General features: G+C 37.4%; 1 protein-coding gene across 5 annotated transcripts in view; it reads right to left on the bottom strand.

Annotated features, from left to right (window-relative positions):
• Positions 1–27,349, bottom strand: part of DIDO1 (death inducer-obliterator 1) — a 102,578-nt gene that overhangs the window by 50,767 nt on the left and 24,462 nt on the right. For 3 of the 5 annotated variants that reach the window (XM_044986372.1, XM_044986371.1, XM_044986373.1), the window contains 7 exons: positions 23,798–23,984; positions 21,601–21,799; positions 15,346–15,456; positions 8,779–9,661; positions 8,190–8,508; positions 1,058–1,264; positions 50–275 (listed from right to left, as the gene is read on the bottom strand). In XM_044986372.1, coding sequence (XP_044842307.1) covers positions 50–275; positions 1,058–1,264; positions 8,190–8,508; positions 8,779–9,661; positions 15,346–15,456; positions 21,601–21,799; positions 23,798–23,962 — 2,110 coding nt within the window. In that variant the 5' untranslated portion in view covers positions 23,963–23,984. Of the gene's footprint in view, positions 1–49; positions 276–1,057; positions 1,265–8,189; positions 8,509–8,778; positions 9,662–15,345; positions 15,457–21,483; positions 21,800–23,797; positions 23,985–27,349 lie in introns of those variants that run through there. The other 2 variants (XM_044986374.1, XM_044986375.1) reach the window with 2 other exon arrangements.

Raw genomic sequence — 27,349 nt, 5'->3', positions numbered from 1 at the left:
CAAATAAAATGTAAATGATTACTCAGGAATATCCCTATGCGATACATACATTTGAATAACAGTGAAGATGAAATGGCAGCAGTCTTTTCTGGCTTTACTGCATTGTAATTATGATCGCTTGCCCAGGATGGCGTGCTGTTTTCTGATGCTGGCTCTTTAGCAACTGGTTGGGTGTTTGCTTCAGTTTTAGGTGCTGTCACCATACTTTTCTTCATGTTAATCTCTTTTTTCTCAGGAGTTGGTTTCTTCTGGGTGGACAAAGGCTTAGTACCTGCCTGTGTAATTAGTAGAACCGTAATTACTAATAATAGTAATGACAGAAAGAGTTATCATGTTGCATGTATTTAGTGACAAAATATGTCTTCGTATATAGTGAATAATTACAAATGCATTTCAGATTACATAGTTACAATACAAAATACAAAAAGTCTATAAAGCTAGGAGAAATGCATTAGCCTAGCAGGAGAGTGTGTTGAGTCTCTATTCACAAGCTGACCTCGCCAGCAAACTGAACACAGTTGTATTTATCATCAAATATACGCAAACCTGCACATCCAGCTGTACTTGCCATGTTAACGTGGTTTAAGAGAGCTAAGTAATATGTATTTTAAAAGGCTTTTAAGAAATTCTTTTATTTCCTTACATGTGACACAAATCCCCTTGCATAGCCTGTCTCCCCATTAAAAAATAAACCTAAACACGTTTAATCCAGGATAATACTAATAATTTTAAACCTATGAACTAGCTTTAAAATATTCTATACTGGGGAAATTATTTCAGAAAAGCTGTACTGAAGTGTAGATAATTTAACACCACCTATGCAAAGGAGGCTACATTGTATTTTAACAACCTTTTCCTGTTTTCTTTTTTTATCATTGAGATTTAACTGAATTATCTTATTCTTTAATGTAGTTTTAGGTCATGAAAATGGCAAAACAAACAAAAGAGTGAATCTCTAATGTTAAATCTTGCAAACTAAATATATTTCTGTCTGAAAACTGTACAACAACAAGCCATTGGTGCTTCAGGAATTTTTTATTCAGGAACATGAGCTTACCTGCAGTTGAGATTTTAGAATTGTGGATCTCTCAGATTTTGATTTGATCTTCTCTTTTGGCTTTGGTTCTTTTCCTGCACTGAGAAATTTCATGGTGGCTGCAGCATGTTTGAGAATGCAGTCGTTACTGCAGTACACAGAATCCGGCTGAGCCACATTAGAACAGCCAGGACCAATGCATTTTGATGCACCAGGAGCTTCCATTACCTAAAGATTGAAGCACAACAAGTTCCATTTTTTAACTAAAAAACTGTATAACTGGTGATGAGGACTTATGTAACAGAATTTAACTAGTGCGTCTTAAAAGCATAACACGATTTTTCAATCAATATCAGATTCCAGAGTGAACTTCTGACACTATCCCATGTCCAACTCTGCTGGCCTTGGGAGTTCATGCTTGCAAATTCACCACAAAACCAAAATATTTATAAAATCATTAAAATATAAATAAGCCATAAGAAGGTCCATTTCATTTATATTTATTAAACAGAAAAGTACCACAGGCTTTAACACCTATTTCTCCTGGAGTTATTGATATCTAAAATGGAAAAGACCTACTGCATTAACCAGGCTGTCTCCCTGATGATGCAGAATTGTTTTCTGCAGCACATTTTTCTGTAGTTTTATCCAGTCTCGTTTAAAAGTCCCAAGTGACAGGACTACTCCCACTTCCCTAGGGAAACTCCACCACAGCCTAATACTTACTTCCCACTGTCAGGATAGAAATTTCCCAATACTCAGTCTAAATTTTCTCTTAGTTTCATCATAGTGTTTTACATGTAAATAAATCCTCTTCCTCCTCAGTGTTAACATATACTAACAACAGATGCCTCAGAAATATGATAGATCAGGTAACAACCTTAAAAGCCTACAAATATTTGATCATTGTGAGGTATAAGGAAAGGAATTTAAGTTTTCCTTCCTCTGTTTTCCCTTTTGTAAAATTAGGATAACATCAATTATCTATTTTTGCAAAGCATTCCTATATCTAAAGATGAGAAATGATGTGACAAAATGGAAATATCCTGGACAAACCTTATGGAAATAATATAAACTTTACTGAATTACATTAAACTTTGTTAAATTAGGTTTAATATCTTTGGGATCCATTATATTAAAAATGCAATTGTGTATGTGATATGAAATTGTATGCAACTCCTTTAGGGGGATGGAGATGCTAATATAATTCCTCTGGTTATCAGTCCTTTTGAAGCCATCCCCTAGATAGGTTTTGCATAAACTAGTCCAAAATGGACTCTCCAGTGACTATCCAAAAATCCTTTCTCTGTCTGTTAAACAGACTGGGTTTAAACAGGCTCAGGGCCTTCTTCTTGATCCAGCAAACAGACAGGATCCTGGTCCACAGAGGGCCCCAATGGACTGGGCCCACTGAAGTCCCATAAGACTGTATGCTTGTTCTGAGCTGAAGCTATGATGAATTTGAAACCATAAGGAAACCCCTTGAGTGGGGTTTTGAAGGACTATTCCTGCCAGAGACCACATATGGGCTGGGGAGATCTCTGAGGTAAGCTCCATAGGTTCATTTTTGTTGTTTTTAAGGTTTTCTCTGTGTGCCTTTAACCTTAAGAATAAAATAGGCATGCATAGGAAGTGCTGTGTGTTGCCTTATAACTGTGGACAATTATTTGGTTATTAGTCTCTGAAGAAAAGTAAGCAGGCCTGCTTAGGCAGAGTCTTTTGCTGGGATATCACAGTATAGTCAGGGGACTGTGCGCCTGGAAATACACTGGAGTCAGAAGGGAGTGGGACACATGTCACCACTCAAGAGAGATAACAGGTAGGGAGCTGGAAGCCTGAGGTGGATGCCCTTGCTGGGCCAGAGGGGAAATACCAGTGCAGCTGCCCTGAGCTGACACATATACACCTCTACCCCGATACAACGTGACCCGATATAACACAAATTCGGATATAATGCGGTAAAGCAGTGCTCGGGGGGGGGGGGGGGCCGAGCTGCGCACTCCGGCGGATTAAAGCAAGTTCAATATAATGCGGTTTCACTTATAACATGGTAAGATTTTTTGGCTCCGAAGACAGCGTTCTATCAGGGTAGAGGTGTACTATTAATTTCTATTGGTTTCTTCTTGCCTCTCCTCAGTTTGTCAAAATGTTTCGGGTTATGTGGTGACCACCCACACAATGTAAGATTCTACACACAGTGACAACAAAGTGAAGGGGGGGAAGAAAGAGAGAGAAACTATTAGCTCTGCACATGCAATCCAAAATTGCATTGGCCTTTTTCACTGCCCTATCATGTTACAAACTCTTGCATTAACTTGTATGTTCTCCAACTGAGTCATATTTTGTCATTTTCTGTCCTAGTTCCATATCTCTCTACAGCCCTTCCTTGTATATCTCAGTCCTCACTGGTTGCTCCGGCTTACTGATCATTAGTGAAGATGTTAAACAAGAACAGGCCTAATACCCAATATTGCAATACTCCATTAGACAGCTCTCCCCAACTCAATATACTGTAGTTTATAGTTAATATTTGTTTACAGTATTTTAGCCAATTTTCAATCCACATGACAGTGTTGCTACACAGACCAATTTCAATTAATTTTTCAATTAAGATTGACTGAGACACAAGTAGTGCTTATCTAAAATCCAAATACCATTAAATTTATTTTGTAGAAATAAATATTCATAGAATCATAGACTTTAAGGACAGAAGGAACCATTATGATCATCTAGTCTGACCTCCTGCACAATGCAGGCTACAGAATCTCACCCACACACTCCTGTATCAAACCTGTGTCTGAGCCACTGAAGTCCTCAAATTATGGTTTAAAGACTTCAAGGTGCAGAGAATCTTCCAGCAAGTGACCCATGCCACACGCTGCAGAGGAAGGTGAAAACCCCCCAGGGTTTCTGCCAATCTGCCCTGGAGGAAAATTCCTTCCCGATCCCAAATATGGGCCATCAGCTAAACCCTGAGCATGTGGGCAAGACTCACCAGCCAGACACCCAGGAAATAATTCTCTGTAGTAACTCAGATCCCATCCCATCTAACATCCTATCACAAGCCATCGGGCATATTTACCGCTAGTAGTCAAAGACGATTTAATTGACAAAATTAGGCTATCCCATTATACCATCCCCTCTATAAACTTATCAAGCTTAGTCTTGAAGCCAGATATGTCTTTTGCCCCTACTACTCCCCTTGGAAGGCTGTTCCAGAACTTCATTCCTCTGGTAGTTGGAAACCTTCATCTAATTTCAAGTCTAAACTTCCCAATAGCCAGTTTATATTCATTTGTTCTTGTGTCCACATTGGTACTGAGCTTAAATAATTCCTCTCTCTCCCTGATATTTATTCCTCTGATATATTTATAGAAAGCAATCATATCTCCCCTCAGCCTTGTTCTTCAGGATGATTCTCTATAAATGCCCATGTTCATATCTGATTATATCCACATACAGCAAGAGAAAAATATTACAAGAATTAATACACAAGTGCTCCCTAGGAGGCATCTTACATTTTAAATATCTAACAAGTCCAGTTGTAGTGTGTCACTAATAACTATTAAAGGCCCCATCCTGCACCACTGAAGTCAGTGGTGAAAAATCCATTTTTTCAATGATATAGGACCAGAGTGTAAGCACCAAGCTTTCCTGAATGCCATGGCATTTTGATTAAAGTATTAATTAGCTGCAATGTTTGTTACAAGAATTTGAAATATTTAAAATAATCAATCTGTAGAATACAGCTCAAAATACAATGCATGAAAAATGCTACTGACATAATGTTACTCTTCTTAAATGGTAATGACCATCTTGTTGACATCTTTTCAGTGTTCCTGAAAATTCAACCTTAAAGTAGAATTCTACTCTGAGGAGTGATAAGAAGTGATTGTGAGGCTCCAAGTTTATTTCCTACAATTATTTCTGTATCAAGTATGTTCAGTGTACAATTAAATCCCCCCCTACATGCTTCTTTTATAAACTATACCTTCACTCAAGTCAAATTGGAGTTGTTCCTCTTCACTCATCATCAACAGTACTAAAAGCTTTACATGACAAATTAGACTTTTAGTACAACCCCACTGTTTTCAAATCATGCCCACACTGAAGCCTGTGCAACTTATTACACAAGGTTTATTTTGACACAAAAATTAACACATCTGACACTGAATGCACACAAGGATCAGGTCTGTTGAGTAAGAAGGTGTAACTTTTGCATACTCATCCTTTAGAGTAAAGACTAACTGAAAAAATGTTTGGGAAAAGTGTAGAACCAGAATTTAATAGTATATAAAAGTTAGTGGGTGGGTGAAATCCTGGCCCCACTGAAGTGAATGGCAAAACTCCCATTTACTTCAATAGAGCCAAGATTTCACCCATTAACCTCTGTTTGCCAGAAGCTGGGAATGAGTGATGGGGAATGGATCACTTGATGATTACTTGTTCATTCCCTCTTGGGCACCTGGCATTGGCCACAGTCGGAAGACAGCACACTGTGCTAGATGGACTTTTGGTCTGACCCAGTATGGCCGTTCTTATGTTCACTATTTACACTAAAATTATCTGTGAAACTATTTCTAAATTTTACAAAACGTTGGCGTTACCATTAAAAGCAATTAAATATCACTGTCCTAAAACTGAGGCACCCCTCAAAATGTATTCGCAGGAAAAATTCTACTGAATTTTCTTTGCTATGGTTCACAAACAAAACTGGGCTTTGAATAAAAAAACAAGTTTATAGAAGATACGAAATGTCAACATTAAAGAATCATGATGTTTTCCATAACTCCCCCCAACTTTTCCAATAGATTAAAAGGACAGCACAGGATAACATACATATATACTGATTTATAACACTGAAATATAAAATGAAGAATTGTTAATGGTAAGATTATGAGCTGTGATAATTACAAATCATTAAAAATATAGCTAAGGATAGTGAATGAATACAAATGAGGTAACACGTAGGCCAAGATCCTGTTGCCATACTTGTGGTTTTGCCAATTCTTCTTTTACGCAGACTTGCTAATCTGTTTAAAGTGATGTTATTGCTGACAGAACCAAATTAACATGTCGCACAGGAAGTTTGGGACTGAAAATAGACAACAAGAAGCCCTTTTTCTGGTAAGACACAGGTCAGAGTGACATAAAACCACCACGACATTGTAACTGAAAAACCAGCAGAAAAAAATGCAGAAGTTGGGTAACTGAAGCCTGTGCATGCACAATGTATGGGTTACCTAAAACTAGGGAGGTCAAGCAATTAAAAAAATTAATCGTGATTAATCTTGAGATTAAAAAAAATAGCAATTATTGCAGTTTTAATCTCAGGTTAAACATCATCAGAATACCATTTATTTAAATATTTTTGGGGATTCTATATTTTCAAATATAGGGTCAGGGCTTGGAGCTCTGGGTTTCAGCACCTCCCTCCTTTCCTCTAGGACACTGTGGACTGAAGCTTCAGCCCTCACGCCACCAATGCCTCCCAACCCATCCACAGGTTTACAATTAACATGTTAAAAAACATTAACACATTCATTTTGCTTTCAGTTAATCACAGGCGTTAACTCCAACTAATTGACAGCCCTACCTAAAACTCAAAGGGTTTGTGTGTTAAAAAGTAAACTGGATAAAAATTTAGTAATCTATAACAGAAATGTATAAGAGACCCATGTGAACATGGGCCCAACCAGGAGAAACACTGGAAAAGAGACTGAAGGACTAGAGCAGGAGATCAGAGAAGGCGACGATTATCATGGAAGAACTTCCTGGTGCCCTGGAATGTGGTAACTTGGGCCCATTAAACAATTCCATCTTGTCTGTTATTATTTGTCTGGAATAAATGCATGTTCAGACACTATAAATGACAATAATTCCATCTAAAATTGTCTAAATAAAGGCAAAAATTGATTACAGCTGAAATTTGGTTGGACTTGTCACTTTGCCAATTTTTATTCCCAAAACAAAATTAAATATCAACATATGGGAAATGACATATTAAAAACTTTTTAGTATTTTATATTAAATCTGCATACATATATTGACGATAACTGTAATTTTAAAGTTGTTAGAATATATCTGAAAAAAGTTTTTTTTTTTCATTTACAAGTATTTTGCTGAAAATGTCCATGATTAAAAATTTTCACTCCAAAGTCTACAAGCATTGTGCTAATGGCGGGCTTCAATATAACAGCTCTGATGTTAGCCAACATTTATAGGAAATGGTATTCCTGTCCAACCATTAAAATGCACACAAACCCATAAATTAAATTATTGCAGTGTGCTGTCAGCAAGTATGTAAGATTTTTTTTTTTTTAAACTTGCTAAAGAGAAAAAGTATAGATGACAGTCAAGGAGGATGCTTGTGCTTGCAAATACTAAAATAGCACCAGCAGCAGAAAGGTCAATTACTATGGCATTAAAAGGTTTAAACTAGTTTAAATTCAAGTTAAGAGGCTTTTTGCTTGCATTTAGAATGGCACACAGACTAGCTAATATAAACATAAAGTTCCTGTAATAATTGTATGTAGAAACTGGGAACAATTTGAAAGGATTTTTTTTTTTAATTAAATACATTTTCAGAGCCATTTTAAAAAAATAAAGTCTATCAATTCCCCTTTTCCGTGTATGAAGAGCTACAAGAAATAAGGTCAAAACACAATGTCAAAGATTGGCTCGAAGTACACAGGACAGCTTGAAGGTGTAAAGGCACACAAGTTTGCTAATACTAACTCCCTACAGTGAAAAATAAAATAATTGATAGTTATTAGAAAAAGGCAATTTTAAAATAACAACATGCCAATTTCAGAATTTTAAGCGTCTTTATGAAAGAACAGGAATTCAGTCAGTGTCTTGATTACCCAAATAAAAGAATAACAGATGCATACACATTATTAGGGTATTTTCCTTATCCTGATGTGTATGATTTGTAAATTGCAGTCCTTCAAAAATTAAAAAAATATATATCCTAATGATTGTGACACTCCACTCATTCAGTTCTGGATCAAAATCTTCACTTACAAATCAGAAAAATACAAACAGCAAATATCTAGTAGCTTTGTTTTATATAAAAATATGTTGCAGCCCATAGATAAGCTAATGCCTCAACACATTCAACAGAACAAGAGACAACAACTAAAATACTTACAGGTTGAAATATCTTCAGTTTTTTCTTCCCACTTGGATTTGCAGCTTTTTCAATCCTACCCTTGATTCCTTGATCCTCACTGGACTTTTGTTCAACTGTTCCTACACTTGTGAGCTCTGTGCCATCCACGTTTACTTGCCTTGATTTAGTTTCTTGCTGATCTGTTTCTGAAACTGTCTCATCCTGCCCCTGCAGAATGGTGCAATTTGGGCAGATATAGTCCTCCCCATTCCTTTCCAACAGTCGCCCACGAGCCTCAGAAATCCCCACACAGTCACCATGAAACCATTCCTCACACCTATCACAACAAATCATAAACCTGAAAATAAAGAACAAGTGGTTAAAAAATAAAATACTGAAAAATTCAAAAACAAAAGAAGTTCTTGTAATTTTGTCAGGAAGCCAGGTGCTTCGTATAACTTATTAATTTATTAGCTTATCCTATTACATCCCCATGAAGTTGCAACAGAAAAAAAAATTATAGACACCTGGCAATGAAATCTTTGGTAGTAAACTTATTTCCTGTGGAGGATTCTCTATTACTTGTACAGTATTTTTAGACAATACTTTGCATATGTATATAGCCCACCTGTTGTTATGAGGCTGGTGACAGATACAGTACAGTGTATTTGGGTCATAAATCTCAGACTCAGATTTGCTTTTTGTGAACTCTTCAGATTCTTCGTCTTTGATCTCTTTTGTTGCCAGGTCAGGTTTTATTTCCTTCTTAACCTGAAGATCTTCAGTATGTTCCTCAGACACAACTACTTGATTTCCAGTCTCAGTGCTATCAGTAGACTCAGGTTCTTGTTTGACAGGCAGCTCAGTCTTAACTTGATTTCCTGCCTGGACATCAACTGTTTCTGTAGGATTTTGTTCTAGGTGTTTTTTCCTGAGGCGGTTCTGTATCTCTTTCAATGTCAATTCTGCAGGTTTTTGTTCAATGCGTTTGTTTCTTAGACGATTTTGTAGTTCTTTCAGCGTCAATCCATCACTATCACTATCAGAGGTATCATCATCATCATCATCATCTTTTGCACCTCTGCTTTCCAAGACTGGCTGATCCTTACTGTCTGTAGATTCACTCTTCCGAGTGCCAGGTTTTATATCTGGAGTACTCTCCACACTGCCTTCAGAGGCAGTTTCCACATCTGTAACCGGACAGGATGCTGGTTCACTTGAATCTTCAAGAGCAGTAGGAACATTCTTTCTACCTCTACGTCTTACTGTTGTAAGAAATTCTTCCACTCTTTCAGTACGCTTGGGTTGCCGTCCGCTACGCCGGAGGGACAGGCTTTGTTGCTGCTGTGGTTGTTGTTCACTAGTGTCCACATCAACATCTCCTGCCCCTTCTCGTTTGGCAATTGTAGTCCTTCGAAATCCCCATGTTTTCTTGAACTCCTTACTTGTGGGCTTGATAGCTTTTTGTTCCTCCTCATTGCTTTGCTCACCTTTATCATCCAAAACTGATGCTAAAAATAAAAGTAAAATTATGAAACTGATAGTTCCTCATTTAGGATCACAGCTGACACTTTTTTTTTTTAATCTTTCAAAATGTCATTACCTTTTCTTTGTGAGAGTAGATATATACAAGTTAAATGTGGTATGCTAGATGACTACTTAATAGCTCTGAACACAACGAAGAACACACTTTTTCTCAAAGTTCCTATTGACAGGGATCACTAAAGTCACAGCCAATATAATTAAGCAATGTGCAATTCCCCACTTCAAGTTTTGATCATAATGAAAATTAAGCCACCCTTCCTGTTCACATGACAACTACACTCCAGAGTTCCACCTCACAGCAGAGGTAGTTTACTGTCCCATCTAACACTAAGTCAACATAATCCAGAAGCTAGGAATTGCTCATGCAGTGCATCCCCTTCTTTCCCTAGATCAGGGGTCGGCAACCTTTCAGAAGTGGTGTGCCAAGTCTTCATTTATTCACTCTAATTTAAGGTTTCGTGTGCCAGTAATACATTTTAACATTTTTAGAAGGTCTCTTTCTAGAAGTCTATAATATATAACTAAACTATTGTTGTATGTAAAGTAAATAAGGTTTTTAAAATGTTTAAGAAGCTTCATTTAAAATTAAATTAAAATGCAGAGCCCCCCAGACCGGTGGCCAGGACCCGGCAGTGTGAATGCCACTGAAAATCAGCTCGTGTGCCGCCATAGGTTGCCTACCCCTGCCCTAGATGCTTATAATATTCCAAGTTCTTGCTGGCCTGGTATAACACAAGCCAAAATAGAGAAAGAAGAGGTTAAAGACTATTTAGATAAGTTAGATATATTGAAGTCGGAAGGGCCTGATGAAATTTATCCTAGAATACTTAAGGAACTAGCTGAAGCAAGCTTGAATGCTAGCAATTATCTTTAAGAACTTATGGAGGATGGGTGAAGTCCCAGCAGACTGGAAAACAGCAAACACTGTACCTATCTTTTAAAAAGGCAACAAAGACGACCTGGGGAATTATAGAGCTGTCAGCCTAAACTGAATACCTGGAAAGAAACTGGGACAAATTATTAAACAAATAATTTCCCTAGAAGATGATAGGGTTATAAGAAATAGCCAGCATGGATTTGTGAAGACCAAACTAATCTGAAGCAAGGAAGTTTTACATTAGATATTGGGAAAATATTTTTTAAGTATATGGATAATTAAACACTAGAATAGGCTTCCAAAGGAGGTTGTAGAATTCACATCACTGGAGGCTGTGGAATTCATCATGTCACTGGAGCTTTTAAAGAACAGGTTAAACAAACCACTATCTGGTATGATCTAGATTTACTTGGTCCTGCCTCAGTGCAGGAGAGCTGGACTTGATTGCTTCTCGAGATCCCTTCCAGCCTACATTTCTCTCTCTTGTCATCTCCCTCCATTTATTTAGGATGTTTTAACAAGTTTCCAATCAGTGCCATGTAAATATCAGGAAAAAAACAATCATTATAAAAGCTTGCTTTTGTTTAGGGAAATATTATACAGGAATATAACCATCAGATCTTTCTATTTAACAGGTGTTACCATATTACAGAGTGAGCATCACAACACCTATAATTTGTTGTTTCTAGTGATTTTATTAAATTGAAAGAAATCACTATACACACATTTAACAGACCAAGCATGTCTATCAAATGTTAATATTAAAAAAAAACTGGACAGGTTTGCTGGTTTATTTGCAGGTCAATGAACTCTGAGTAATGAATAAAAGGTAAGCAAATATTTATCTGTCCTCTCTATTTTCCTGGGCATGTAATGGGTATGTTAACTTTTTCATAACCACAACCTTCCATATTTATTTTTAAACCATTTCTCTATGATTGGACTATTTTTCTTTTTCCAGTGAGAGGCTACCAATATTCGAGCAAGTAACTAGCAGATGAGAAATTAATTCTTCATTTCTTCTTGTGTGGTCATTTCTGCTAGGAAGCCCCCAAGGAGGATTACCACGGGATCATAAATATCCACCAACTATGGTATTTAGTTATGGACTGCATCTCAATATTCTCTAGTGACTGGATATGACCACCACATATGCCTAGGGAGGTTGTGGAATCTGTCACTGAAGGTTTTTTTAAGTTCAGGTTAGACAAACACCAGTCAGGGGAATGATCTAGTTATTACTTAGTCCTGCCTTGAGTGCAGGGGACTGGACTGGATGACTTCTCAAGGTCCCTTCCAGTCCTAGATTTCTATGATATATGCATAAAAGCTTTTCTTTCATCTTAGTGTGTATATGTGTCTTATTTAAATTGTCTTCTATTGTGCTACAGACTGAGGTTGCTGGACCTCTTTTACTCTGGGGTAATTTGTCTACCCAGATCCTTTTCCCACGATGTCATATACAGAAATTTTTTTCCTTAGGGAAGTTCTATGCAAAGATCAATATAAATTATGAAGTTTCCTAATTGACCAGATGCTATCACATCTATTAAAGTTAGCTTTCTGTAGAAAACAGGTTTTCTAGAAAAGTGAGAAACATAATTTCTGACTTTAAAGTACTGCTACCTGGGGAGAGTGGGCCAATTAAAGCTAGTTTTGATCTCTAAATAACTTAGAAAAGTTTGTTTTATCGAATAGCTGGCCAACTGTATGTTACAAGACTCTCCCAATCTCTCAGGTTGGCGATTTGCGTTAAAATCTGGATATTTGCAATGGGTGTCACTGGTGAGGGGAAAGAACTTATCTCTAGTTCTATCCCAAACCCATACAATAGCATTTGCTAAAGGATGTGAGTACATTTCTGGAAGGAGCGATTTATTATTAATCCATGGTAGTCTAGCAATGTTTATAATGTAGCAATTTTCTTGTTCAATAAACCAGCCCTATATTTCTCAGATTTTATAACCTAAATCTTTTAAAAACAATGTGTGACGTCCTGGCCCCATTGAAGTAAAGGAAAAAAAATTCCCACTGATTTCAATAGGGTCAGGATTTCACAAAAGGTCTTCTACATGCCAAGAGGATACTGCACCACCATGCCTTAAAGCCACTCCAAAAGACTACAATAATATTTTAATAATTTTTTCTTTTAAAACAGAGGTTTTTATTTTTATTTGAATCAGTGGTTTTTATTTTCAACAATAAAGTCAGAAAAATATATCAGGTGTTTGAGACTTTTAAATTACACTTTAAAATGAATCAGAAAAGGTAAAATAGATTGAATCATTTGATGGCAGTATCATCCCTTCTTATCTTTGATAGGCTCTTCATAGCAGGAACTCCTCCTTTCTATGCATTTGTACAGTGCTTAGCAAAACAGACCTCCATCTTGGTTAGGGCTTCTAGGTGCTACCATAATAAAAAAAACACTAATATGTCTTAAGGCAGCAGAAAACCTAGAGCCAAATCCTTGATAAAAACCCAAAGTCATGAATGTGATAGCGGCTCCAATCTAGCTTTTTTGTGCATGTGAAATGAATTAAAGACATCACAGAACGGAGACTTACAACACCATTAACCTAAAGATAAAAGATGAATAACTAGTGATCAGATAATTCTTCATCCCACCTATCTTCACATAGCCTCACTCCTTTTAGTGGCTCTCTGCCAAAGAACATCAACTTTTTCTCTGTTTGAAATGCCAGACTAATGTTCTGGGAATTCTACAAAAAAAAACAACCAGCAAAACTCAATAGCTTAAAGAAACAAAAAAAAAAACAAAAACAAACAAAAAAAAACTATAAATGATAATTGATCTCCCAAAACAAATTACATCACTTTTACAACTAATTAGCTTTAACCCAATCAACTGCCATCCACACTGAATCTAGGGCAAGCCTAAGAAAACAGTATCATCTGGTAAAATGCACTGAAGATCCCCAAATCCAGAGTCTGGCAGAACAAAAGATGATTAAGCTGAAGTCAAGGACGACTCAAAGGCCCAGCTGCTAACCATCCTCTGTCTGAACCAGCAGGTTGTTAGGTTCAAGCCTGTCAGCCAATCACAATTGCTGCAGTATTACATGAGGAGAAAGGCAATTTTGTAAGTAATTAAAAGCAAGTCACAAGTCAATTACATTTAAAAACAAAACAAAACACCTTACCTGTTATGACCAAATCTCTCTCCAATCAACCAGTGAATTACAATTTGGATGTACTTACATGTGTCTGTCTACTAGCATTATAAATCCCTTAGGGCAGTGACCATGTCTCTCTCTCTCTCTCTGTTTTGTACAGTTAACATCACATTGATGGGGATTTGACACTGCAGCTCATATCCTTCATAGAGATAGTATTTTGATAGGATTATAGCATAACTATGATGTATTTTATACAAGATAGGTTATGCGAGCTATCATTGTAAATGTTATAATTTAAATATGATTATCCTATTTGTATGCATGTTTCATTTTGGTATCTGAAGTTAGGAATATTGTCTATGTATCTATTTCAAATGTGTTTACACCTGGGGAATGCCCACTATGCAAAAGACTGTCAGTCTAGATGGCTGGCTGGAAACGGCCCATTCAAGTCAATGGACCATTAAGAAGAACAATAGGTCTTAGAAGAAGCTAATCTCCCAACAGGGAGACCAAGGTTTCCTGAGGACAGTAAAAATGGCCTCCAGGTCATGGCTGTTATGACACTACAGGGGCATGTGACCAGATCACATGGTACTGGACTCCATCTTGGAATACCAGTGTTTTTTCACTGAAAGACAGAACCAAGCTTGGAGACAAAAGGTTCCCACCATATATAAAAGCTATTTAAGGCAGGGGAGTGACATCATCGTGGCTCTTCACTGACTCCCTGCCCAAAGGAGACTCTTGAAACACCTGAGGAACAAGGACTGAACTGGGAAGAAATGCTGGACCCAGGCTTGAGGAGTTTCTAGCCTGTGAAAGGAATACCTGGGGTTCTTAAGCTGCAAGCAAGTGCAGCTTGCCCCTTAAAAGCCTGCAGCCATCTTAAATCAACATTTACGGTGAGAGTTTGCTACTCATATCCAATCTCTTTAGTATATTAAGCTTAGATTGTGTTTTTGTTTATTTGCCAGGTAACTTGCTTTGATCTGTTTGCTATCCCTTATAATCACTCAAAATCTACCTTGTGAAGTTAATAAATTTGCTTTTGCTTCATCACAGACCAGTCAGTGTGTGGGAGTTATACCTTGGGGAAAAAAAGCTGTTGTATATTTTCTTTTCACACTGAGGGAGGGGGCGAATTTCATGAGCTTACACTGTACAGATCACTGTGCAGTGGAAGATGGTATAATTTTGGGTTTACACTCCAGAGGGGGGTGGGTTCTTGAGTAGTTGGGCAGTTCCTTAGCTGGAGCCTCCACATGCAGAACTGATCACAGCAGCCTGTAAGTTCTGCAGCTAGGTGTGTGTATGCTGGTGAAAGAGCAAGCTTGGAGAGCTTAGCATCTTATCACAGCACCACAGTGTGAAAGGGAGCCCAGGCTGGTGGGTATGGGGGGCTCAGTGGTACCCCAGCTGCAGGGGGCATGGGGGGAACCCATCAGAGGGGGCTCCTAAATACAAATAATCTTTACAGTCTTAAAAGTGAATCCACACATTAACATATTGTACTCCTCCTTAGAGATAACTTGAGTAAATAGTGCAAAAACTATCTTTTGGTTAAGAAACACACAGATTGGATATGTTAGCAAGATTTCTGCTCAATATAAAAGGAAGAAAATGGACTTACCAGGGGAACGGTTTTCCATGTTGCCAAGACTGGATTCAGATTCAAATGCCACAGACCGCGAACTTACAACTTGTTCCATAATAGGGACACCACCATTCCCAAAGTGCAACTCTAAAAATAAACATAAGACTCAGAATTTAATTGCTTTGACCTGGAGAGTCTGTTGCATTTATTAATAACAAGAGATTTAATGTAGAAAAATCTGTCACAATGTAAAATTATGAGTATCCAAACATGTAGGTAATTAATTTTTGACCCCAAATGAATACCAGAAACAAAAAGATCTCAAATTTACTCAAACATAAAGTGCGAAATTGTACGGCACATTATTGGATATAGCACACACATGCACTACTAACTTGATTCCGAACTTTTGCAAATTGCTTAGCAACAAAATAAGAATAATAAAAGCTGAGATACACCCAGCTACTCAAAATAACCTATGCTATCAACTACAGTATTTTAAATGTTTCATTTAAAGGGACACAGTTGAGGGTGTTTAATCCTGAACTTCAGGTATTACAAAACTAAAGCTTTTAAGACTTAAAGTTAAATAAATAAATAAATAAATATGGATCTGAACTTGAAAAGTATATGTCTCAACGCAAAAGTAATTTATTGATAAAGTTAAAAGTGCCAGAATATAGGAGTAGAACTAAATGACAGTGTACATTTTAACTATAGTGTCACTACCATGACACTTTGAAAACTTCCACAAATACATACCAAATAAGTTATAATGGAATGGTCACTCTCAGTGTTGTTAAGACGGCAGAATTTACAAGATGACATGTAAGCCTTGCAAGATAATATACTGGATGTAATTATTATCTCAGTTGCAATCAAATCACAATTATTGTTCCAACAATCTTGTCTAATACTCGTGTATAAAAATATATGAACGGTGGAACCAGAATACTGAATTATAAACGTTTCCTTGTTTTTCATACCAAAACCTGACTCTTGTATAAGTATCCAGAGTTGTGAAAATGCAAGTGGATTGTCTAGAAGCCTCCAACTACCTTAGTCCATAAGCAGCTACAACTATTTTACAAGACCCTGTTAAATTAAAATATAAAAGAAGGAACCATGTCAGTTGAAAAGAAAAATAAATTAATCTCCCAGAAGATTATTCAGATTTGTGGTGAGGAAATGCAAAATGGTAATTTATTTCTAGCATCCCTGGCTAGCACCTATAATTTTATCAATACCTCATGGAGTTCATAAATACACACAAAATGAAAAAATTAAATTAAAACACTATTTTCTAAAATGAATTATTACTCAACCAAACTATCACTTTCTCTTGAACTCTGAAATCCGGATGAACTGCTACTGAAGCCTACAAGCTACGCCAACATATGGAACATATTAAAAACAAAAACAAAAAAACAGAAGACAAAAAATATTCATGAACAGATTCTCTACTTTGACAAAGAGGAAAGAGGTGGCTACTGCGACCTAGTTGTGGCTCCCTGACCCTCAGTTGTTCATTCTCAGACGAATTAGAGCAAGAGAAGGGCAACTTAGTTTCTCTAACTTCTGCCACTGTAGAAGGCTCAGGATCAGGCATAGTTCAGTTCCACCATGCACCTGCCTTGCCTACTACATGTCCTAACACAGTCCATCCCTTCCCTTACATCTTTCTACCAGTAGAGAGTAACCCTCCACAAAGGGAATTGTCACCGGCTATCTCTAGCTATTTTAAAAGCCAATTTAAATTACCATGGCTAACAGAAACTCATGTTGACAGATGGAGTTTCCCTGGGTCAGCTGTTGACCCTTGACTTAGTGGTTCTTTTTGGCATGTCATAGAAAAGGGGAGGACAACAATTTCAAAGGTAGAAAAAACACTGTCTCAGAGTCCAGAATGGGGCTGATGCTTTCTTCTGGAAAATTTTGCTCAAGGCAGCAGGCAAGGAAGCACAGAATTGGCCTAATAGCCAATTTTGAGAAATGCATCAAGGGGCATTGCTGAGTCACATAGAACTGGAAGTAGAATCTTCTTGTCTTGGCATGTTGCTTGCAGAGAGATCCCATCTTGACCTCCAATCTTTCTTATCAACAGAAAAAAAAAAGAACAGTAGAGACTCCATTTTGCTGGGTCTGTTTCGTGCCTACTTAGACAATCAGATGCTGTATTTAGATTCAACTTGATATGCAGGGCCCAAATATATTGCATATTATTATTGCCCTGGCACAGGAGGGACCTTTCTTCTTGGTGCAAACATGATGCCCTGGTCCTCTGTTTATATAGTGTTGTCTGTCATTACTAGGATATGTTGAAGTTTCATTTATTTGTGCAGTACAAGGAAAGCTAATCAAATGTCTCAGAGCTCTAGCCAGTTGATTTTCCTCATCATTTCTTTCTGGCACCATCTCCCCAAAATGATGTAAAAGATGTGCTCCCCTCAACAAAAAGTGTTTTTTCCATCCAAATAAACACAGTTCTATCCAATTCATCATTTGGATGTCCAGTCACAAATCACCAGGCTATATGAACATGTCCTTAGGGGCATTCTATTTGCAAAGGAGGTGAAGAACATCTGATGGAAAGGGTAGCACGAATCTTTCAAGTGGATATATGAGAAATGTTGCCAGCTCAGCAGATCTAACAAATCAGATTACTTAGCAAACTCGATAATATTTTGAAAGCTAGAGGCTGTTCACAGACATGGCATATAACTTCCTTTATTTTGTTCTCTCCCCCTGGGAAGAAACATCCTTTGAAGTTTGGTTTTGAGAGTGACTTCAAAGTTCTGAATGGCCTGAGTTGGATTAAGCAGATTTTTTTCTTAATTCACCATGAATCCCCTTACTTAGAAGAAATGAACCATAAAACTGATGTCCTGTTCTGCCCTGCAAGGATGCTCTTATCAGGATGCAAATCTTTTTCTAAGGGCATGTATAGACACACACATTATAGTAACATAATTAAAACTGTACAACCCCTGTAATGTGGACACAGTTATATCAGTGTAAAGGTGGCTTATACCAGTACAGATTATTCCCATAAGAGAAGGAGAATAAGTTATAACAGTAAAACTACATCCACATTGGTTTTACCTATCTGTATAAGCGCTAATCAACCAACCACACCCCTAACCAAAATAGTTATAATGGTACAAAACCTGCGTTAAGTCCAGGCCTAAAGAGTTTCCATCCAAACAAGTGGTACATTTCTGTGAATACTGTTAGAGAGTAATTAAGGTCAAAGCATAGTGCCTTCTTCTGGAAATGTTTCTGACCACATAAGAACATGGTTTGCCAGAGTGATGGTCTGATCAGGATAGGTAGGCAAATCTTCGAGACTGATAGAGGTTAGGAAACTGATCTGAAAAACAGCTGTCAAAGTGGACTTTAGTGTTTTTATTTTGAATTCTGATACTTGCAGAAATCATTATAAGTTCTTCAATACAAGGATCATTTTTAAGCCCCTTATATGGAGACTAGGAAGGTAAATACATCTCTATAGCTTTGGTAGTAGTTTGTTAGCTGCCATCTTCTGGCTGTACTTTACTAAGCTCTGGGAGCCAGACTGAATATTTCCAACATTTGTCATCCCCTCCTGGCTGAGAATCAGAGATGCCTGCTCAAGAGTCCGATCTCCTCAGGTGGAAGAAGAGGACAAGTCAAGCATTACTGTGGTTGGTGGAGGGTTGTCTAGAGAAGATGCTTCTAGACATTTCACCTTATCTGTTCAACTGCCATCTAATTCAGTCACTGTCTCATCTGTATGAGAAGAAACCTGGAGAGGACTGTTACTCTCTGAAGATCTACTTCTCTTCTGGCATCTGGCCAATAGAAACATTTTCTTGTCCTTGTACTCAGTTTTGAAGACTCCTTTATCGAGAGATTCCTCAAAACAGACAATTTGTACTCTCTTCCTCCCCTCCCCAGTATAATTTGAGGACACTATCAGATGTTAAGACATATCCCTTCAATACCCTGGGTCCATAAGTAACTTCTTACTATTATTACTGGTCCTGGAATTCTTCTGGATCCAAATCAGATGAAACCTAAGTAGTCTTAATAGAAAACCTATTGTATCAGGAATGCCAGAATTCTGTACAAAGTGAGATTTTGTGAACCCAGATTCAGCCCAGACAAGTCCAGGATGGGGCGGAAATATCCTATTTTCTTTTTCATCATGAAGAATCTCTATCAAAAGCAAGTACTCTTTCTTCTGGAAAAGACAATGGCCCCTTGGATAAGTTTCACCATGCTGTCCAGAACTGCCTGTCACTTCTTGTGATCCCAATGGGGAGGCAATGAAAAGAAGTTAAGAGGAAGGTATTCCTGAAAATTTTAAAGGACGTCAGTCTCAACAATTTTAAGAGTCCAGGAGAAGAAAGTGTCTAATGGACTAGATTAGTTACTTCTAGGATGCCTTCTCTAGATGGTGTTTGGGAAGTATTTTCGTTCCCCAGTGGAGTTGAACGGGTGAAGGAATGAAAGGACTGATTGTTTTAGTAATGTTGGTAGTTAGTAATTCAGCAAAAGGTATTACACATTCCCTCTAGAGGAGTCTCACTAATGGGACTGGTTAACTATAATCTTGTTCAGGTCAGAAGAATTTCTCAAAGCCTTATCAACAAATTCTCTGAAAAAAAACTCAACACATTGAAAGGAACTCAAATAAGGATGGTCCTTGATGTGGTCTCTGTGTCAAGGCTTCCAAGTTGTATGTTGTGCCGGAGAAGAGTTCTGGCAAATAACCTGGAAATGTCACAAACTGAACTGTAGGGGAAAGCTAGTGTTGATGTGAGGGACACACCTTCTAAGAATCCCTCTCCAGGTCTGAGAGAACAGCAGGAAGCAAGTGACAGAAATAACATACAAGCATGAGGCAACTTTATCAGGATCCAAAATAAAGAACAATTTGGGCATAAGATGAAGCCAGTCACTAAAACCAGGAGGCATATGTGCTGCTGCATTTCAAACAAGTTTCATGCAGTGTGAATGCCTTGCTAAGAAGGAATAATAAATACATTTTGTGATCAGTAGTATATGTGTTGTTGTACAGTCATCACAGGATAAATAAGGATTTACTTCCACAAATCGGTAAAATGAAACACTATTTTCATACACTTTCCTTGGAAAGGTTATGGAATTTTATCTTGTCTGACTAATGAATTTTACACTATTAACACATCTGAGCCACAACTAAATTTTAAAACCATTGTTAAACTCTGTTCCATCCATGGAAGTTAAGTCAATTGTCTCTAGACTGAGAGCAGCAGCTCCATAGGATTCAATTTTGCATTTCTTTCACAAGTATCTATTGCACTATAACAAAACTGAATCATACAATGTATCCTATTTTCATTTTATGGTGATTGCTGAAGATACTGAACAAATTTCCAACAGCTTCAGATATATACCCACAATTCCAATAGCTAATATATATGGGGCTTAGACATGCTAGCATGTTATTTTAAATCTCACTATTTTTACATCTTGCAATGTGCAGTCCTGATGAGATGGCTCCTGTTTCAAATAGTGTACCAGCATATGTTACACTTGTAACATATCAGGGACGAAACCCTGTAGAGTTAGCCCATGACAAAATGGTGCCATGTATTTGTCTACTTAAACTAAAAACTAATGGTCTGTGAAGTTCTCTCTTTTTTTAAAAAATATGCTACCATTTATAAAGTAATTAAAGCTAAAATAGGAAACTTTTCAAATCCACATAATAGTGTTTGAAAACATAGCACTTACAAGATTCTCTGTAAGACAACTTCAGTGGGATTGTACTGTTGATACCATCAAGCTAGTGCATGCTTAAGCATCACTGAAGTGGGAAATGGCTAATAAGAATGCTGCAGTAGAATTTAAAAAAATAATGACTTTTAAGCTAATAGTAAGGTAATAAAAATGCTGAATCACCTTTCTCGCCTAGCTATTGGAGCATTCGCAAATCATTTCTAAATTTGATGGAATTTTGTTAAACTCTTTGGAAGATCATGTTTAAAAATAACATTACATATTTATTTTTTAGTTTTAAGCATCTTATGTAGCAACAAGATTATAATTTTAAAATATTAGAAAACTTTAAACTGATATTAATAAGAAATTGAAAATCAAAGCAGTTATGATGCAACAGATCAAACAATATTTTACGTATTTGTTTACCTTGGAAGATGAAGAAATGTTAAGAGAACAGCAGAGGGAATCCAAATTCTGAGATTTAAACTCCAGATAAAAGTTAAAGAAATAGGTAGATTCTTCAATGTCCTCTATATGCTTTACCTGACACAGCATTAGAGGTTGGGATGGTTTCTCCCTGCAGATCTAAATGAAAGGGAGAGTGAGAAGAGGGCAGCAGTCGTCGATCAGAGTCATTCAGCATAATCCCTAAAGCACATGCTGAATTTGATAATTCAGAAGTGCACGGTTCATCTTGATGACAATCCAAAGACTCAGATATCAATCCTCCACTTGTAGGCTCCTGAAAGGAAAAAAAAATTAAAAGTTTATACAGTTTTATTAATTTACTTTACCACTCTGTATTACACAATTCCCACAGATCAGACAACACAAACAGGTCAATTGTATGTAATGCTTTAAATTGCTACAAAGTTCTCATTATTAAAAAATAAGTCTGTAAATTGAGATAGTTTTTGTAAGAAAACAGATAAAGTAAAAGGCAAAGTGCATCTGTAACACTTGAAAGCAACCTTCACATTTTCTTTTTTATCAGTTTTTCAGCAAGAGTGAAATTAAAGTATATAATCTATATTTAGATATTTCTAACAGTACTGAAAATGCAGAAAAACATTATCCTATTTTTAAAAAGCTTAAGCCAAGTTTAACATCACTAATTGAAGCTGATGATGCTAGATAAATCTGATTAACACCAGCTTTAGTCCTACAAATTTTCCCTACAGCCAGATATAGATATCTAATTGTGAGCTACCAGTTAGCGTAAGGATAAATTCTCTATTCTTTCACTTTCTCTTGGTCTTGTACTGTGTTTTCAAGACAGAGTTTAAAGAGACTCAGTCAAGCCAACATACCCTAATTGCTAAAAGACAGGTGTATTTTTGTGTCATCCCTTGATATCAAATATTTTACACTATAAAGTGTTTTAAAACAAGTCAAACGCAATTTTACAGCAAAAAAGTAGGCCTAGTCTACACTTAAAAAGTTTTACCAGTATAACTATATTGGCAAGGAGTGTGATTTTTTTCATTGCCACAGTTATGCGTGTTCAGATGTAATTATACTGATTTAGGTCACTTTTTACTGGTATAATTTATTTCACTTTGCCAAACCAGAATAAGCTATACAATTAAACTATGCTATCATAGCTAGAGCGGCAAAATTTGTAAGTGTGGACAAGACCATAGCTTCAAAGATTTAAAAACAAGAAATTAGTTAGTGGTTTAAAAGTAGGGAAGATTAACAGTTCCAGATGAAGCTCCACAAGTGAGAAATTGTCCCTATGGTCACGTGCACTCTACAAAGATTCCCAAACCCGAACAGTTTTCAAAATCTATCCTTGAATATTTTTCAAGAAACATGGTTTTATCAGCAGGTACAGCCTGCATGAATGGGGCAAAACTTTTTTTAAAATGCTTCATGAAAGCTAGACTAGGCCAAAGAAAGGCTGTTAACCATTTGTTAAGAGATCTCCCTCTATCATAGCAGTTAACTCTGCTGGCAAATCTTTTTCAAGAACATTTCAGAATCAGGAACTTACTTTACTACAGGAACAAAGCTAACTGTACAGAAGTACAGAAAAGCCTATCCCAATTGGAGTACAGCGAGCAGGCTTGGGAACAGGAGGCAGGATAGAACCAATAAAGAAAGTCAGTTTTGAATTGAACTTGAAGATAAGCCAGTGACTGAGAAAAAAGGTAACATGATTCCATTTCTTGGAACAAACAATGATTTAGGAGCAATTGCAACAGGAATCGCAACAGTAAAGGTAAAAGTGTTTAAACATGAACAAGGATTTCAGCATGATAAGGATAAATTCTGGTAATGCACCAGAGGTGGAGACAGGCAAATGTAAGGATAAATTAAGATAAACAATCCTACATGTTCCAACACATCTTCCCTACAATTTATTTGTTCAACTCAAACGGTTCAAGTTCACAAACCCCAGAGTCTTAAAGCATATTTGCTATTTTTAACTACTTGTTACTACTTGGGAAATTATCATCTCCACATTCTCCCCAGTGCCATTACATTTTACAAATGAAAACAGAAATTTGCCATTCTTCTCAGCTGATACATGAAATAGTAAAGCAATTCAAACAATTTTTCTACCACTGACAGCAACAGATAAACTAATGCTTCATGTGGACAAATTCAGGTTATTCCCTGCTTTCTAAATACTTCCCATGTACATTTCAAATCTTCCAATAACAAAACAAATAAAAAACCAGTGGTATAACCTGATTTTGAGAACCCTATTACTGTTTATTAAGGCATTGGGTACCTGCACTAATTTGTACTTTGCTTCATTCTCTGAATCAGTGGCTATATCCAAGGAGTCAGTGGTAGATGGCTGAAGAGGGTCTGAATTTAAAGTGCCTTCTTCCACGATGTTGCTCCGTAATAACCGCTCAATCTCCCTGTTCAGAATTTCCAATTCATCACACATCACGCAATTCTAAGAGATATACCTGAAGGAAGAGGGAAAGTCAGCTAATCACTACTTGTTCAATTCTAATAAAATAGCCTACTATTCTTATGCAACATATGCCACTGAACAAAAACTAAAAATTAAACATATGTGCCCTAACATGTCTTCTTTGAATCTTTCAGCTTGTAACATATTACTGACTCCAGAATGCCCTCTGCTGATTGTGCAAATAAATCCGGTTTAATATTTTTGTGCCATCAACCAGAGTCCAAAGATCATATATGGAAAATAATCTTCAATATATTTAATCTTGAGGAACAGATCTGATATTACCAATGCATACCTAACACTGCAGTTGGTATTTTCTCAGGTTAGGGAACATTCTGATGTTGAATAGATATGGGGTTCTCAACTTCTCTCTTTCTGAGGCCCCCGCCAACATGCTATAAAAACCTCCATGGCCCAGCTGTGCCACAACAACTGGTTTTCTGCATATAAAAGCGAGGGCAGGTGTTACAGGGTACAAGCAGGGCAATTACCTGGGGCTCCATGCCACAGGGAAAACTGCAAAGCTAAGTTGCTCAGGCTTTGGCTTCAGCCCCGGATGGCGGGGCTCAGGGCCCCAGGCTTCAGCCCCATGCGGTGGGGCTTTGGCTTTCAGCCCTGGGCCCCAGTGAGTCTAACACTGGCCCTGCTCAAAGGACCCCCTGAAATCTGCTCACGGCCCCCCAGGGGCCCATGACCCCTGGCTGAGAACCACTGGAATAGATCATATTTTGCAATTTGTTATAATTTTGCTCCACCCAGTGGCAAGATTGCAAATTACATTTTAAACAGGGAGTTTTAATTTAACATGACCCTTTCAAAACACCTTGGGAATGGATTCAGAGTAGCAGCCATGTTAGTCTGTATCCGTAAAAAGAACAGAAGTACTTGCGGCACCTTAGAGACTAACAAATTTATCTGAGCATAAGCTTTCGTGGGCTACAGCCCACTTCATCGGATGCACAGAATGGAACATAGAAGAGTGTACACACACGATGCCATACCAGCTCTAAGAGGCTAACTGATTAAGAGGTTGTTCACAACTCTGAACAAAATGTTATAACTGAACATTGACTTAATACAGCTTTGAAACTTTACTATGCAGAAGAAAAATGATTCCATTTATTTATTTTTTTAGTTTATGTTTAACACAGTATTGTACTGTATTTGCCTCTTGGGGGGGGGGGGGGAGGGAGAGAGAACCTTTGCTGCTTCCTGATTGCATACTTCCGGTTTCAAATGAGGTGTGTGGTTGACTGGTCAGTTCGTAACTCTGGTGTTCATAACTCTGAGCTTCTATTGTACATATATTTGTATGCTGTACCAATCACTATGATACCTGACCAACATACATCTTAAAGTGAACATAAGATGACGTCTCTTTTTCTCTTTTCCCATTCTATAGCATTGGGGGTTAGAGGGTGGGAAGGTGAGTAGGATTTGTTTGTTTTGTTCTTGGGTTGTTTGTATGGTTAGGTATTTGGGTTTTGATTTATTTTTAAATATTTGATTTGTGGGAAACCTAGGTTGAAGAAGTGAGTTTTATATTTTATTCTGAATACTCTGAAGATTATAGTCAATCAAATCTCTTCCAGAAGAGAGGTCCAAAGTCATGGACTGTTAGAGAAAGCTCTGTCTCTTGCATACATAAATCTCACTTTCGAGATCAACCATTCCACTGTACCAGTCAAACGTAGCTGTCATGGGAAACCAAAGTCACCTAACACTGCATCTACACTGGACAATCTTACAAAAATAAACCCTGCCACCTGTTCTACCATCTGGTTAGCTGACCCTCCGGAGAGCCTTGAAGTATACACCTATGCTGCAAAAAAAATCCCTACAGCAGCAAGTCTTAGAGCCCAGGTCTACAGAGTCCGATTCAAGGGGTTTCATGCTACAGCAAGAAAAATAGCCAAGAGGATGTTCCCACTTGGGCTGGAGCTCTGGCTCTGAAATCTATCTCCCTTCCAGGGCTTCAGAGCCCAAGCTAGAACTTCTACATCGACATTTTTAGCACCATAGTGCATAACACCTGGGCTCGGAGACTCATTATTGCATAAGGGGTTTTTTTTTTTTTCTTTCTTTCTCCAGTGTAGACATACCTAGTGTAGAGAAGGCTCCCCCACTGGACCAGTTTTTACCACATTAGTTAAACCTGCTAAAAAGCAGGCTGAATTAGCACAGCAATAAAAACTTGTCCAACTGTAAGATGTGTCTACTATAGGGCTCTCAGCAGTTCAGCTGAGTAAAACAACATTTCTGTAGATGCCATAAATCCTTGCATCCCTGTCCTATTTAGATTCTTATTAAAAACCAACAATTTAAAAAATATTTTTGTGATATCAAACTAAACCATTTTATAATTGCTCTTTTTAAAAGTACATTACCCTAACCAATGAATCACCAAACTCCCACTGGCACTTATAATTATAGCACTTTCTACATTAGAGAAACCGTATCATCATCATTATTTCACTTTATTGTCACATCACTTTTAGAGGGTCTTTGAGTATACAAACAAAAAAAATGTACAGAATCTCACTGATAGACAGCTGTATAAAAGCTTCTTCAAAAGCTCTTCTGATCTGCTCAGTGTGAAGAGCTCCCATGATACCAATGACAAAAGTGACCGTGTCAAAAAGTTCAATGACCAACTGTAATTAAAATGTGTTTGAAATACAAGCCAGTTTTAATAAATGTAGGCAAAAATCTCTCCTCAGGGTTGAAAATAACTTCAAAACAAATCCTAAATTACTGAGCTATATGTAGGTGGAGCATGGAAGGGACTAGGGCAAAAGACGCAGAGCTGCAGTGTAGCACCTCCACCACCACTACTCCAGCGTATGGTTGGGAAGTGCAAGTTACAGCTCCTTTGTGTTACCTGGACTCTTACAGTCACAGGACCCATTTAACCATGAAGTCTGTGGCCCTTCCTCTGGTCCACCTCTGAACCTCAATTACATCTCAGCATAGAAGGAACTAATACAGAGACATTCCCCAGCCACATGCAGGAGAAGGATCCCCTTCCAGACCTGTCCTACGGATGGCTCCTCCTAACCAACCACACTACAAGTTTAAGTGGTGCAATGGGTCTTAACAAGGTTTTCATCCTCTCAATTTCGCACTGATGCACTGAACAAAGTCTCCTTTCAACAATTAAGCATGGTATCACTACATCTGTAGTCTATAGGAAGGTACCCCCAACAAAGAAGTGCTCCTACAATGCCTTGTTTTGCTTTTTCAAAACGGTAATGTGACGATACCCAAAAAATAAAAAATAAACTTTTTATATAGCTCAGGTATTTTCTTATCACAAACTTGTATATAAAACACAGGATATCATAAATAAGATTATAC

The sequence above is a fragment of the Mauremys mutica genome, chromosome 13 (assembly GCF_020497125.1).
Source record: "Mauremys mutica isolate MM-2020 ecotype Southern chromosome 13, ASM2049712v1, whole genome shotgun sequence".
Taxonomy (NCBI): Eukaryota; Metazoa; Chordata; order Testudines; family Geoemydidae; genus Mauremys; species Mauremys mutica.
Note: the sequence above shows the minus strand (reverse complement) of the source record. Positions and strands in the feature narration are given on the sequence as shown.